The sequence below is a fragment of the Pollachius pollachius genome (assembly GCF_949987615.1).
Source record: "Pollachius pollachius genome assembly, chromosome: 5".
NCBI lineage: Eukaryota > Metazoa > Chordata > Actinopteri > Gadiformes > Gadidae > Pollachius > Pollachius pollachius.
Genome location: NC_136938.1, coordinates 18,882,845 through 18,897,548, shown reverse-complemented (window position 1 = coordinate 18,897,548; position 14,704 = coordinate 18,882,845). Strand labels below are relative to the sequence as shown.

The 14,704-nt window shown below is 39.4% G+C and overlaps 2 protein-coding genes across 2 annotated transcripts; one reads left to right on the top strand and one right to left on the bottom strand.

The window, feature by feature from the left end:
* The first annotated feature begins 515 nt into the window (after window positions 1–515).
* On the top strand, window positions 516–3,075 carry cyb5b (cytochrome b5 type B). Its single transcript, XM_079736874.1, has 5 exons — window positions 516–895; window positions 1,087–1,215; window positions 1,500–1,526; window positions 1,663–1,694; window positions 1,791–3,075. Exons 1-5 carry the CDS (start codon window positions 731–733, stop codon window positions 1,879–1,881), a joined length of 444 nt encoding a protein of 147 aa, XP_079593000.1. The 5' UTR covers window positions 516–730; the 3' UTR covers window positions 1,882–3,075.
* A 7,270-nt stretch (window positions 3,076–10,345) lies between these two features.
* On the bottom strand, window positions 10,346–12,300 carry LOC307075804 (adenosine receptor A2b; the record flags this gene model as incomplete). The annotated part of the gene is made up of 2 exons (XM_079736497.1): window positions 10,346–10,659; window positions 11,508–12,300. The coding sequence occupies 2 exons, from the start codon at window positions 12,298–12,300 to the stop codon at window positions 10,346–10,348; spliced, it is 1,107 nt and encodes a 368-aa protein (XP_079592623.1).
* Window positions 12,301–14,704: the final 2,404 nt, after the last annotated feature.

Genomic DNA, 14,704 nt, shown 5'->3' with positions numbered 1-14,704 from the left:
ATGATGTTATACAAGTGCCATCGTGACCTGTTGTTAGAAAACACTGTTATGTAACTGTTTCTGTAACGCAAAGCCGAGGAATACAGTACACCAACTGCATTGAGTGATCACATAATAATATAAATCAACCGCTTTTATTGTCTTACATCATGGAAGACCAATCCAGCTGCATATCCAATTTCATTTTAATTTAAAATTTCAAAAACAGTAACTGGTTTAGAATTATTTTATTTTATTTAAAAAAAAAATGCGATTCATAAAATAAACCCACAAAACATAATTGTATTTTCTGGATTTACAAGGTAGATAATTTCTGAATTTCTTTATTATTCAGATCTAAACAAACTCATTCTCTTTCTGTCTCCCGGTTATGTCTCGTGATCGTCGAAAAGCTTCTGATTGGTTACCTCCCCAGGCAGCTGAGTCCCATTGGTCAAGGTATAATAACATTAGTTTGTTTGATTGGTTAAGAAACACACGAACCCTATTCGTCTCCCACCCGTCTGTGTGCAGTCGGCTCAATTGTTGGCAGTGTAGCATAGTAATTCGAAGACTATTAGTTTATAAATCGCGTTTCTGTAGCTGACGGAAGGCATTTGTAGCAGTGCATCTTTCTTGACCTCTCATAACTATTTTGGTAACGCTAACGCTTCGTAAGGTAGACAGAGACGTCGGTTTTTATTTCCAGGCTAATACTAGCATACTCTTAACGATACACTGCAACTTCAGAATGGGTGAGGTAATCAAGAACTCCAACACGGAAGATGTTACAGAAACGTTGGATAACTGTGTAAAATATTACACACTGGAAGAAATAACAGCGCACAATACGAGCAAAGACACTTGGCTTATCATTCACGATAAAGTCTACGACGTTTCAAGTTTCCTAGAGGAGGTAAGACGTGTTTTGTGTTGATTTAGACACGTTTGCTAGCTTAAACAGTGCCACTAATAATAAGACCCCCAGGGAAAACTGCCATCTAATAGCGTACCCTTTTTTAATAACATTGTTCAACGTAACTATTTTCTATCAATTGGTTAGCGTTGGAAAACCAGTTAAGAGCAATGTTTCTAATAACTATCTAGCATCCTGGAGGCGAGGAGGTGTTGCTAGAACAGGCCGGCGCCGATGCAACGGAGAGCTTCGAGGATGTGGGTCACTCTATAGATGCGAGAGAGATTCTTTTGCAGTACTTCATTGGGGAGCTTCATATGGTAAGTTATTGCTTTGAGCCTTGGAATAATTCACGTTGGTGTGCTGTCTGTAACCAAGAAATGGCATATGCCATGAAAGGAACCAAGCAGATTGAAGCAATTAATTAAATGGCTACATTTCTACATGTCAGCAACCATTTTACAGAACAGATTTGTTTTGTTGTCATATTTATTTATATGTAATGGGAAGAATGTTTTTGCCATTCATTCAGTTGTATATTGCTGGTTTGTGTTACAGCTGGGTAATTCAACAATATTGATTTTATTTTGAATTCTTCCTCTAGGACGACAGGGGGAAAAATAACTCGAAGGTAAGCTACATGAGATGCACATTCATTAAACACTGTAAACATCCACTTCTCTGTATATCCGAAACAATACATTGTAAAAACCAAAACCATTCTTCATGACACATGTTGATAAGTCTATTTGTATTCTCCCCACTAGGAGATCTATGTCAGTACTTCTGGAGAGTCAAGGTCAGTTAATGAATGAGAATGCAACATTAAAAGGTATTATGGTTGCCATTGTATATACTTTTATCTGATTTCTGTTGTTTTACTTTTTTTTTCCAGCTCATGGACAACATGGATGATTCCAGCTGTTGCTGCACTTGCTGTGGGTCTTGTGTATCGTTACTATATGCTGGAGCACAAGTCCTCTTGATTTCAGGAATTTAGCACCTTCTGTTCGTCTGGAGGCCATGGCATGTTGGACCAAAACCTCCTTGTGTTGAATGCACACATTTATGTCAGTCTTTTGTACAGAGAAAGGGGAGGCATCCTTACCGCTCCTGCTCTTCAGAAAACTCAAAATGGACAGCTGAGGGAAGGCTTTTAAAATTGTATGTCCATGAAACTGTATTTCCATTATGCCTTTTGGTTAGGCTCCATAAACATAACCATTGTCATGTGTTTCGACAAAATGCTATAATGCTATTTCACGGTCACATGCTTTTTTCTTTTCTTTTTTAACAGTGCTATATACAGACTCTGCTTAATGTGGATGATAAACAGCAGCTTATTGATGCAAATGCAACCACATGTAAAAACTGGTTTGAATCATTTATTTTGCAATCTTCTGTTCAGTCAGTTGCCACTATTGGGAAAACCTGCTTGTTAATGCAAATATCTATTCTGCTAATCATGTGACCGCAACTCAATGCATAAAAGCATGCTTGTCATGTTTTTTTGGATTCATTTGTTGGAGATCCATGATACAAAAGACAAATGTGACGTGTTCGGTGGTTTGATTATCTTAAACTACTGATGTGATTTTCATGCATACGACTCTAGGGAATGGATACATTACTTTTGTGACTTGTCAGAGTTTTTAAACATGAGTTCAGTGTACGCTAGTGCCTCTGCAGTCTCCAGATCTCATTTCACTGGAGCACTATAAGGATGTATTGGACCTGCTGATTTGCAGTGTGACTGGCGATGGATCCCACCCAGAAAGGTGTACATATGGTTGTCATTGAGCGTATATATTAACAACTAATGTTACTTTGTAATTGAGTTAATGAGTAATCTATTCTTCGAAAGCGTTGTTCTGGTGCAAATTTCCGTTAACTTTTAATGCATTATGGTTTAGAAGTACACAACCATTTTATCGTTTGTTGTATATCAGGTGTATTGATGTATATTTGGAGATCTAATGATTTAACAATGTCATTGATAATTTAATAATTTATACCATAACCTGCCTTCCGCATATGTAGACATCTCTAAATGTTATGTATCAAGGTATTTATTTGGTGAATAATTAAATGCATTTTTCTATCACATCAGCTGTAGTTATGTGCAAGTTTAAAAAATATAAATATGCGACAAAACTATGAAGCTAACATTTAGCTCCATGGTGTTCAGATTTTCATTTGTCATGACATTCATTTGAATTTCATTTGCATATTCTAGGTTATGTTCTATAGACTACTTGTATAAAGCTAGTCGTAATATGGAGTTCTAATCCGTTCATTTCATCATTATGGGAGCATGCCATCCATGGTTACAATGTTCATTTCTATACAGTCCAACTTTAAAGTTGATCTTGAAGCATGCTTGGTCTCATATTATGGAATCTACAGATATTTTACTCTCTGTTTTAACATAAACAGAATTAGGAACACTGCAGGAAGGCATTCACTCATCTTTGAAATAGGAATGTAGACCAGTTGCATGCCATGCATTGAAAACATTGCATGTGGACAGAATTATGTGTTATAAGGACGTTTGTTGAAAGATATTCACTTTTCTCCATGAAGTGGGCATTTTTAAATGGATCCTTTGGTGTCTTAATTTTGCGCAGATTTTTTTTGTCACAAAAACAATATGCAATGTTCACTTAAGTGATTTAGTCTTATAGGTTGTGACTTCTGAAAAAGTGACATTGACAACACTGCTGTGGACTTTAACCTCCAGTCCAAAGTTTTCTATAATCTCAGAAACCATGGTACGTTTATCTACAGTAATCTTAGTTAAATACCATGCAATTTATGGATGGGGGGATTGTACATTCCTCCTCTTTCACCAGTCTTGCACTTGGTATTTATTCCAGAATACATACGTAACAAGACAATGCTCTTGGTTTACCAACCATATTATTCAACACCTTTTAAAAAATGTTAAAGAATTAATCATAATAAATAGAAATTAAAGTATTTTTTACGGGGGACTCACTCTTGCCGGATTGCTAGTTTATTATCCGAAAGATAGGTGATGGAAAACGTACATTCTTCATTCAGAAATGTTATCACATGCAGTACTTGCAGTGAAACCTCAAATTGCATGCCAATGTATAATATGGTAAAGTCAGACAAAAGTCAATATCAAGGAAATTATGAGATAGACATTAATAGCTACGCCAGTAATATGTTCACATCATCAAATCAGGATAGGAGTGAGAAACAGCAGAGGAGAGAGATTCTGAGTATTCATCAACTTAATGACCTCAAAGTGCTACAATGCACATTAAAAGATAAATACAACATAAAAGACTAACTAGATTAAAAAGAAAAATAACAGAAAAAAATAATAATTTAAAATAGCAGTTTAGCCAAAGGTTTTCTAAAAAGATGGGTTTTTAGGCCTTTTTTTAAAAGAATCCAAAGTCTGTGGGGCCCTTAGATGGTCAAGGAGAGCTTTCCACAGACTGGGTGCAGCTCAGCAGAAGGCGCGATCGCCCATAATTCGGAGCCTTGTCCTCGGGAGCTGGAGGAGGTTGGCCTGTCCAGAGCGGAGATGGTGTGAGGAGGAATGGGGGGTGATGAGTTCTTTGAGGTAACGGGGGGCAGTGCCGTGGAGGCACTGGTGGGACAGAAGGGAGATCTTGAATTCGACCCAGTACTGGACAGGAAGCCAGTGGAGGGATTTGAGGATGGGTGTGATGTGGTGGTACTTCCGCACCCCAATCAGGATCCTGGCAGAACAATTCTGGATGTACTGCAGCCGCTGGATGTTCTTGCTGGGGATCCTGATGAGGAGTGCGTTGCAGTTGTCCAGCCTGGAGGAGACAAAGGCGTGGACAAGTTTTTCGGAATCGGGGAGAGTGAGTATGGGGCGGAGTTTTGCAATGATGATGCAATCTGCAGCCTCACCGCTAGATGCCACTAAATCCTGCAAAGCGTTTTATAGTGTGGTTAGGATGTTCAGAAAGTTCTTTGGACCCAAATATAAATGAATGGACATTAACATCAAAGCAATAAAGAAAAAAATATATGACTTCAGGTCAGTAACTTAAAAACTAAAAAAAAGTGAAAGAAAATAGTGTGGTGCATCTGCCTCACATATCTTGGTTATCAACCCATCCGGTGACAAACTAAGCAATGCCTATAACAACACTACCTGGCTGTGCTCATGAACCGAACATCAATTACCATGTCATAAACTCATTTATTTGTCTAGAAATCCTCCCCAAATTGTAACTGCCAACAGTTCAAAATCAATGTATATAGTCTGATATTCATCTGAATGAGAAGAGCACAAGGCCAATTGTGTTCCCGGAAGACGCATAGCGATCTAATCATGGAACACATAAGAAAGACCATTGAGAACAGAAGCTACAAGGAGCTCCTCCCTCCATACCCCCCCCCCCCCCCCCCCCCCAGAGGGCTGAGATTCCTCAAGGTTCTCCAGGAACAGCGGTTCAGAATTTAGTGCCTCTCTAAATGGCTCTGGTAGAAACTTAAAGGGGACATATTATACCACCAGGTGTGAGTGTGATTAGCAGTTACAAGCCGTTTTGAAAACCTGCATCTTCTGACATCACTACTTGGCGTATCCACCTAGATGTGTGCTGGATAGATCAGTCTACCAGCCTACCCAGTGGACTGAAACAAACGTTGCTGATTTATCCAGCAAACATCTAGGTGGGCACGCCCACTGGTGATGTCAGAAGACGCAGATTTTCAGTGGTATAATATGTCACCTTTAGGAAGACCTCAACTGTCCTCTCGAGTCGAGGTCCGAGCATGGATTGAACCAGGGATGTCGTTTTTTATACTGCATCCTCGGCACTTGGCATGGATTACAGTAATCTTTTAATTCCCTTTCTATGAGAAAGGGGCTCTGAATGTGGTGAACATGGAATTGGAGCCATTTGCCAGACTTTTGCTCCATGAGAGCTAGAGTATATGTGAGCATGCTTGATTGACCAGGGTGAAGGACTGTGGGTGGAGGACAGAGTTTGCCTTTCCTCTTTGGCAACGGAGTGATAGTGAAAAGTGCTATGGGTAGGAGAGGTGCAATGGTGCCTCTCTCTGCCCTAAGTGATGAGAGCAACCGCGGCTTGTGCCTTCCGCCCATCCGTGGCGGGACGAGTTTGAGCCTTAAGCTGCTTTCACACCGCCGCGCGGCAACTCGCCGCCTCCATTCATTTTAATGAGGGAAGGGCGGCAGAGGGGAGGCAGTTACAAAAGCGGCAGAAAACCAGGAAGCGGTTGCCGCCCACATGAACACGCACAGATTTTGCCCTACCGCTCAACTTTCCCTGCGTTGAAACTTTCGGCAGCAGCAGCAACTTTTGAAAACGCCTGGCCCTTCACACCGCCGCGCTGAACCCTCCGGCAGCGAGGCGGTTATAAGGGCGGTTACCGCGCGGCGGTGTGCAAACACCTTAAGGAACCACTGAGTTAGTTTAGGAGCCTCTTCTCAATGGTTTATAGTGGCCTCTGTCCTGTCGGTGGAAGGTGGTCTGCTTGGTCTTCTAGACATGGCAGCACCCGATGTTCTAGACGTGGCAGCCAAACTCTGACAAGGAGACGACAGAGGTTGGCAGCCGAGCCCGGTTAAGCTGAGGGCGAACCCTCATACAGGCAGGAACGGAAGGAATGAGCTGACTGCAGTCTGACATGTTGGCAAGACCTGAGTGTAACAGGTGTGCCCGCACTGCTACTGTTCATGAATGGGCGCACATCCGTTAACGGATATAATGGCCTGCGTTGTGTTCGGGGTGAATGCGCTGGATGGGTGGAAGGACGGCTGGACAACAATGGAGGATGGCTTTTCTCATTAATTGATATCTGCATGTAAACGGTCGTAAACAGGACCACATTCCCTACTCCACTCAGATAGATAACAGCATTCTGACAATATATAATAACATGAAAATAAACAAAATAGCATAATGAATGCAATTGACTGCACTCCCACAAACATAAACATGACCAGCATAGATAATATACACAAAACAGATAAAACATTCATACCTGCATGAGCCAAAGAAAACATGTCACTGCATGTAAACGGTCGTAAACAGGACCACATTCCCTCCTAGCAAACAAACACACGGGGAAACCCTGTAGTACTCAGACGCACATGTACACAATAAAACTCACAAAAAGTGCATTTGCAAAGCATTAATTGATGTAACAGCGCTGTAGCATGTTCACATACTTAATTCCTAACACATTAAGTTACACATTAAACATTTTCATTGTCTACAAAACGATTTACATGCTCAAATATGAGGACAAATACAACATACCTCCACTCAGATAGATAACAGCATTCTGAGCTTTGCGCTGCATATACGTCACTAAACACGGACTTTTCTTAAAGCGACAGTACAGGTATAATAAACACATTAACATAGGAGTTAGAACAGGTTACAAAAAGGTACCTTGAACATAACTTAAACACATACTGGCTTCATTTTAATCAGCATTTGGTGACATTTCAACAAAACTAAAACACGTCGTTTCACCCTGGTTACATGAGCATCATACAAGTGCAGTAGGTGGTGAATTTTGGTGGCATGTATAGGCTGCTGTTAGTGGTACAGGTAAATCCTTCAGTACAAATGCAATATATATACAAGCTAGAAGGAACAATGTTCATAACACACTATAGTAGACCTATTCAACACATTTCTACTTAAAAGTTATAGTTGGAGGGACAATGTTTTGGATTAGCATTACCCGGCTGTCATCATTAAGTCAGATCTCAAAAGTAACAATTCTCAAGTTATTTTCAGATATGCATATTGAGTATAGATCTACAATCTCATATAAGGGTAGAGAGGGAAGGAAAACTCTCCTGTTGTTAATAAAACAATACACAAGGTGGCAGCAAAACCTCAACGTCATCCCATGTCTTTTTTGTATTTATTAAAATGGTTAAACATATTATCCACATTGCTCATCTGCACCCACTCCAATGCATTCATCAAGTAATTCAACATTGTATATCTCCCGGGTTCTTCCACCAGAGCTCATTAACAAACAATGCCTTCACACGACAGAGAATAAATTATGCTCACAAAAGAAAAAGTGTTTGTGTGGGATACTGATAACTCCTAAACAGAGATAGAGTGTGTTTGTATAATTTATGCTAGTTCTGGTGCAAGCACTTTTCTTTAAAAAGGGCTTCCATAAAGATCATGGTATGGGCCATCTTAAGGGAAACTGGCTGTGTGAGTTAGTGAGTGGAATATTTGCAACAATCTGACATGTTGTCATGTTTCAACAGTAATGTTTAAATAACAGGAAATAAAAATGTCAATTTAATGCAATGACTATTGTAGTTAGAATAAGCCATCTCATATTTCCTGAAACCTGACCCAATGAAAGGAGTTGAAATTATCCAATATATGCACCAATTTTTCCTCTATTTATATCAGCTTAGACAGCTTTGCTATTGATTGAATTAAAGATTAACAAAGCATACCATGTTTCTGTTATCCTAAAGTCAGGCATCACTGCTCGTTTGGACAGCCACATCGACAGGTCATCTCAAGGACACTTTAGGCTTCTAATGCACAACACTTCAGTGTCCTGGGAGACCTTACTGAAAACCTCAACCACATGGAAAATCACTTATCCTAGAGCATCACTGATGCTCTAGGATAAAATAAAGCTGGTAGCTAACAAGTCTGTGGATGGTTACACATGGCACATACATTTTTTATTGATTGAGCACAGCCTTGTGATATTGAGAGACTCCATGGGGAGGGGGGGAGGTTTAAATTAAGAATAAATTGATAATAAAATTGATGGTTCATACAGGGTATTAGAGGGGCCACAACAGCCATGCTGTTTTTTTGCCAGTTAAAGACCACACTTTAACTGGCTAGAGGGCCAAGGATGGGGCTCACACCAATCCTGTTAATCGTAGAGGTTAAAGTCGAGGAAACTGTGTGCTTTCTTTAGTAAACAGTGATGTTCGTACAGGCTATTGAACTAAAAGTTAACTTTCCGCTAGTACACTTTCATAACCCTGATATTGTCATACAGTACCGGCAATGAACACATTCCAATACTAGAGATCCAAAGCCGCTGCCTTCCTTATCTGGTCTGAAAATGATTCTAAATTAAGGTATATTTGCAAAAAGCTTTATTTCAAATAGTTCATAATTAGGCACATGTCAAAAGTATACTTTAATTTTTTTTTCATTATATACAAGTAATTAATTTACAGAATTTCTATTTAATATGATTTAGTAAAATTTGCATATGTAAATATACTCAATACAGTTTTTAGAAGTGCAAAAGGTGCAGAATACTATATGCCAGCTTTTACACTTGGCTTAGCTTACACATACATAACTAAAATTTTGAATAAAACATTAGCATCTTTTCTGTCCAGGTAAATGGCAAACAATGCAACTCCATAAGTGACGTTGCCAAAAAATAATGCCTATGTACACAAGATCTAAACCAGATTTTACCATAACAAAAAAAAACTAAGCCAGCCACTAGCCAATTGATGTCATAACATAACGTAACACCAGACAGATTATAGGCTTAACATTTGCAAATCATGAGCTTCGGCCTGAGAAATTACCCCAACATAAGGTTATCTCTTACAGGCACATAGTGGGTGACCTTTCTCTATTAACTGCTAATTACATTTCCCATTTTGATTAAAGTGTTATGCATTGCCTTAAAAGGTTGCCACAGATGTTATATGTCAAGGTCTTTGAACGACAAAGCTTGAATGTATGAACAGGTAGACTGCCTCACACTTTTAAAATTGATGAAGTAGTATCTCGGAATGAAGTTAATGACTAAATGTATTTCATGCATGTTTAGGATAAATATACATTTTAGCTTCATGAATTCCCATTGAATATCATTATTTTTAAATCAATTTAGTGATAACTTTTACACAAGGCACAAGCATAAAAAAGGAAATGCCCAACAATATTAAAACATTGAGTAGGTGCCTACATACATAGGTCATAAGAGAAATGATTGAGCAGGGACGATTTAAATAAAGATAGTTTATCTAAAACGAAGACTAAAATGTGTCTTAAAAGCCTACCTTAACAGTGCATAGAATCTTGATAACACTGTGCATTGGTAAAACATAACATATAAAACTCACTGTCTATGCCTCCTGCTCAACAGTTGTTACGATTGATTTAAAAAAGAAAAGAAAAGAAAAGAAACTACAAAGAAAATAAATTTAATTTGATGTGTGACATTGATGGATATGGTAAAGCTTTGTCTTCACATCGGATAGTATGAAGCTGTTCATATTCTTCATTGCAAATGTGTACCTGTAAACCATAGTTTTCCACCTGGTGGTTATCTGATCGACCACAAATGAACGTATAAAAAAAGACTTATGCGGTGTGTGTGTGTGTGTGTGTGTGTGTGTGTGTGTGTGTGTGTGTGTGTGTGTGTGTGTTGCTAGGTGTGTCCTACATCCTCAGCAAGTGTCATCATGGTGCAAGTAGAGGACATGCTGGACGAGCGCTCGTAAACACTGTTGTTGTTATCCCACATTCCTGACACAAACATTGTTTGTGGATATGCCGACCATCCAAAAGCCTTGGCTAGCGTCGGACACAGGGCCAGTATTAGCTGTTGAAAGACCAGGTGGAATTTCCTACGGAAGCTGCGGTTTATCCAAAAGTAGAAGATGCAGTTGAGAAAACCATTGGAGGTGGGCAGCCATACCACAACAAACTCTAGCCACTCTGGTACGCTGTTACCCGAGACGGCTATGGATGGAAGGAAACAACAGTGTCAACTCATAATATGGCCTTCCCACAGACAATTGGTTGGAACAGGTGCATCAGAGCAGGCCTCATATGTCTGGCTAGCCAATGAACCCATTACATCCCAACAATTAGCTAGCAGGCAACAGGACATGATAAATGATTGCATTTATAATAACAAAACTGTGTGTTCGAAAAGTAACGTTTAAAAACAGTTTTGGATTCATTAAAAAAAATTAAATAGAATTTTTATTGTATTATGTAGGGGATGGGAATTTAGTTTTGGAAAGGATAGGAATTAAGGAATGGAGAATGAAAGAATGTTATCAATACACCTTCAATCATAGCGATCCGGCTGTAGAGCCAAAAAATAAAATACTAAAGGAAAATAACATTTGAAACTTTATTAAAGATGCGGTGTGCAGGATTGAGTTGCATCTAATGGTGAGGTTGCAGAATGCAACAGACAGGATTACCCCGGAGTAGGCCTACACCTGCCAAGTCTGTTCTGCTAGATGCCCCTTCATTTTACAAACTACACATTTTACTTAAGTTTTGGTTCCAACAAGCAGTGGTGTCTGTATAAACTGTTGTTTGGGATTTGGAGGTGCCTTCAAATCCTTTAACACTGGAATAAGGAAAACTGAACAGGATAACAATTCAGTAAATCTTGTTCCTGTGCATGTGATCGTTTATATCATAATAAAGGACTACTTAACTTAAATAAGGGACCTACACTATATTCTAGGGATACATTTAGATAAGACATCAAAATATTTATACAAAAAAGGTAAATAGACAAGTATCCCTTGAAGACTTAAGGGACACATTCATTAATTGGTTCTGCTTACCATTGTAGATCATTGCTGCCATGCAGGGAGCCCAACACGTGTAATACACCGCCATCACAGGGACCAGCACTCTGGATGCCACATCAGATCTCTTGCGACAGTTTTGATCATATTTGCGCAATTTCTTTCTCTGTCTCTTAGCAGCACACCACAGATGCAAATTTGTGTACGTCATGATGATAGAGCATGGGAAAAAGATAAAACATGTCAAAGACATGGAGTAGCCAACGTTTGTGGAGTAGGTTGGATTGCAGACTAGGGACGCCGTCGAAAAATGAACTTCAATGATCCCACCGGGAAATGACACCGGGAGTAGTAAAAACGGCGGAAAGAACCAAGAGAAAGCAATCAACATCAGTGATCTTTTCCTTGTCATTAGAGAAGAGTATTTGAGCGGATACAAAACGGCAATATACCTCTCTAGACTTATCATGGCCAGTGTATACATGCATGTCGAGTAGACTGTGGCGTTGCAAAAGGCCACGACGTGACAGAGAACATCGGGACCTTGGCGGTAGTCCTTCACAAGACTCACCCAGAGGTTCAATGGCATAACAACAATACCAAATGCTGAATCTGCACCCGTAAGGGACAAGAGAAAATAACGAGAGTTTCTTGACCAGCCAGACACGGATGAGGAAATGACCATGAGAACAGCAACATTTCCCAAGGTGATCATCGCACCCAGAACTATGATGATGCTTACTTTGATTGGCCAGTGAGCGAGTTCTACAAGCCTCTGGGAGTCTGTGTTTGAGTCCCCGTGAATTGAGACATTTAATCCGGAAAACATTTTCCCTGCGTCACGGGTTCGACATTTTTGATACGCAATCAAAGTGAAACACGCACAGACGTGGGATAGGCCTTGCACACCTGCGACCATGGCGCGTATCAATCACGTGGGAGGATCGCAAATACATATGTGGCCGAACAGAATACACGAATATAAGTGAGGAGGATGAGGTCTATAGACCTGTAAACAGTGTTGGGACAGTTCACTTTCTACGTGAACTAGTTCAAAGTTCAGTTCACAAATTTTACTACTATTTAACTAAGTTCACAGTTCCAAAAAATGAACTAGTTCATACTTCTTTTTTTCAATATGTTGCTGTGAGCTATTCGTTTTTTCCGGTATTTTGAACATTGAGCCCCCTTTGTGGTTTGTCTAGGATGAAATAGAGTGGTTGAATCAAGTATCGAAGCGAAATACAGATTATATCGTGTTGTATTGAACATTTAGCGCATTTTGTAAATCCCATTGATTTCTGTTGGAAGACTCATTGCTCGTTGGCCGGAAACGGAGAGGGGGGCTGTTCACGTTTGGTTGTAGTCTTTTCGCTCAGTTCTAGCCCTACTGATGAGACGGAGAACCGAGCGAAAAGACTACAACCAAACGTGAACAGCCCCCCTTACCGTTTACGGCCAACAAGCAATGATTCTAGGAGGTATTCTAGTCCGCTGAACTATGAGCCAGAGAGCTAACGTTATGGATTGTACATATTTATAATTCGAAATTCGTCTCAGCCTTTATACCACAAATACTCTAGGGTCTATAGCATATAACCGCGTTGTTTGATTACAGTTCAATAAATTTTCCACAATTTAACAGCTCTCTTTTTGAAGAATAATCACCGCGCCATTCGTTTCAATGGGAATCGCGCCGGTCTATACTTTCAAAATATAGTGTACATATTTATAATGTGAAATTCGTCCCAGCCTTTATACGACAGATGCTATAGGGTCTATAGCATATAACCTTCTCTTCAGCCTTTTCTGATTACAGTTTAATGTAACAGTAAGCTGGCAACATCGCAACTGCAAATTAACCACACGGAGATTACCATGGCAACCGGTCAAACAATACGGTGATCTGCGCGCGCATCCGCCGTGTTGATAAACAAATAACCCCCATATTGAACGAAGTTATACCAAGTGAGCGTGCCGTTCACAGACACCAGAATGAACGAGTTCACAGTAACGTTCATCAGGCAGTAATACAGTACAGTTCACGTTCGCCCAAAATATGAACGAGTTCATGAACTATCGTTCTATGAACGCGTTCAGGCACAACACTGCCTGTAAACATAGATGCCGCATTGTGTCGACAAGTTGCTTCGATTCGTCAATTTGGCAACCATATTTGAGAGGCTAAAACTGGCCGGGTATCAAATTAGGACGTTTACGGCGCATAAAAAGCATTTTAACGTCTACATTTCTCAACCGAGTTTTTTTTTTTTTATAGATATATATCAAATCACGTCATATATATTTGATAAAATTTGATACAATATTTGATACCATATATTTTATTTATTTTATACCTGGAAGGGGCGTGCTCAAGCCGTGCCGCATCCGGCACATTTCTGAAAAAAGATGGATGGTGACGTTAATCAATGGCGAGTGACAAATAATTGCTCTGATGATGTTTGTCAATTTAAGAGATCACAAGTCACGAATGTTAATTTGTCGCCAAAAACAAACCACTTAAGTCTTTCCGAATTAACTTTTCGATTATTGTCACAGAATTCTGAGATTACGTAGAGGATTTTTTTTTTTTTTTTTTTTTTACTAGATAGGCCTACATGCAATCCTCAGAGTATCTCTCGCCTGTGGATGCTGGGTAAACATTCATACCTCTGTAAATAGGTATTCCTATAAAATGACTTTTATTTTCGATTAACTTGTTTATTTTCTAACTAGTGACTTTTTAAACAACTGCTTGTTGTATTTGTTCGTAACTTCTAATTTTTGTTTTCAAAAGACAAAATGTCATTGTACCATAGTATATGCCAATAAAGATCATTCTAGCCTAGTTCTAATAACATATGTTTAATACCTCAAGACACAAGGCTATCACCCAATGTCTCAAACACAGCGCAAAATAAAACTGGATTAAATTAAGCAGGTGGGACATGATTGCTTCCATGAAATCAAGCTCTCAAGTGAATGAGAGCACCTCTTGGGATTTTGAGATATTAATCATTTGGAAAAGCAAGGCAGCTCTGTTTTTTCAAGAAAACGTAGAATTCGGGTCAGCACTACTAAAGACAAATTCTCTTATTTTTATGACGTGGACGCTTGTTTAGTCCAAACCAATGTTTTATGTATCTGTTGTAAAACATGGCCACATTTGCATTTTATATATCAGTAGTCTTACAAATCAGATTTATTTTGCCAATCTGGATGAACAGGGCGAT

Bases quoted from the DNA above. Each gene is read 5' to 3' on its own strand.
- cyb5b (XM_079736874.1), top strand. From the start codon at position 731: ATGGGTGAGGTAATCAAGAACTCCAACACGGAAGATGTTACAGAAACG. The intron at 1,216-1,499 runs GTAAGTTATTGC...TTCTTCCTCTAG, and splicing joins TCATTGGGGAGCTTCATATG to GACGACAGGGGGAAAAATAA. The intron at 1,527-1,662 runs GTAAGCTACATG...TCTCCCCACTAG, and splicing joins GGGGGAAAAATAACTCGAAG to GAGATCTATGTCAGTACTTC.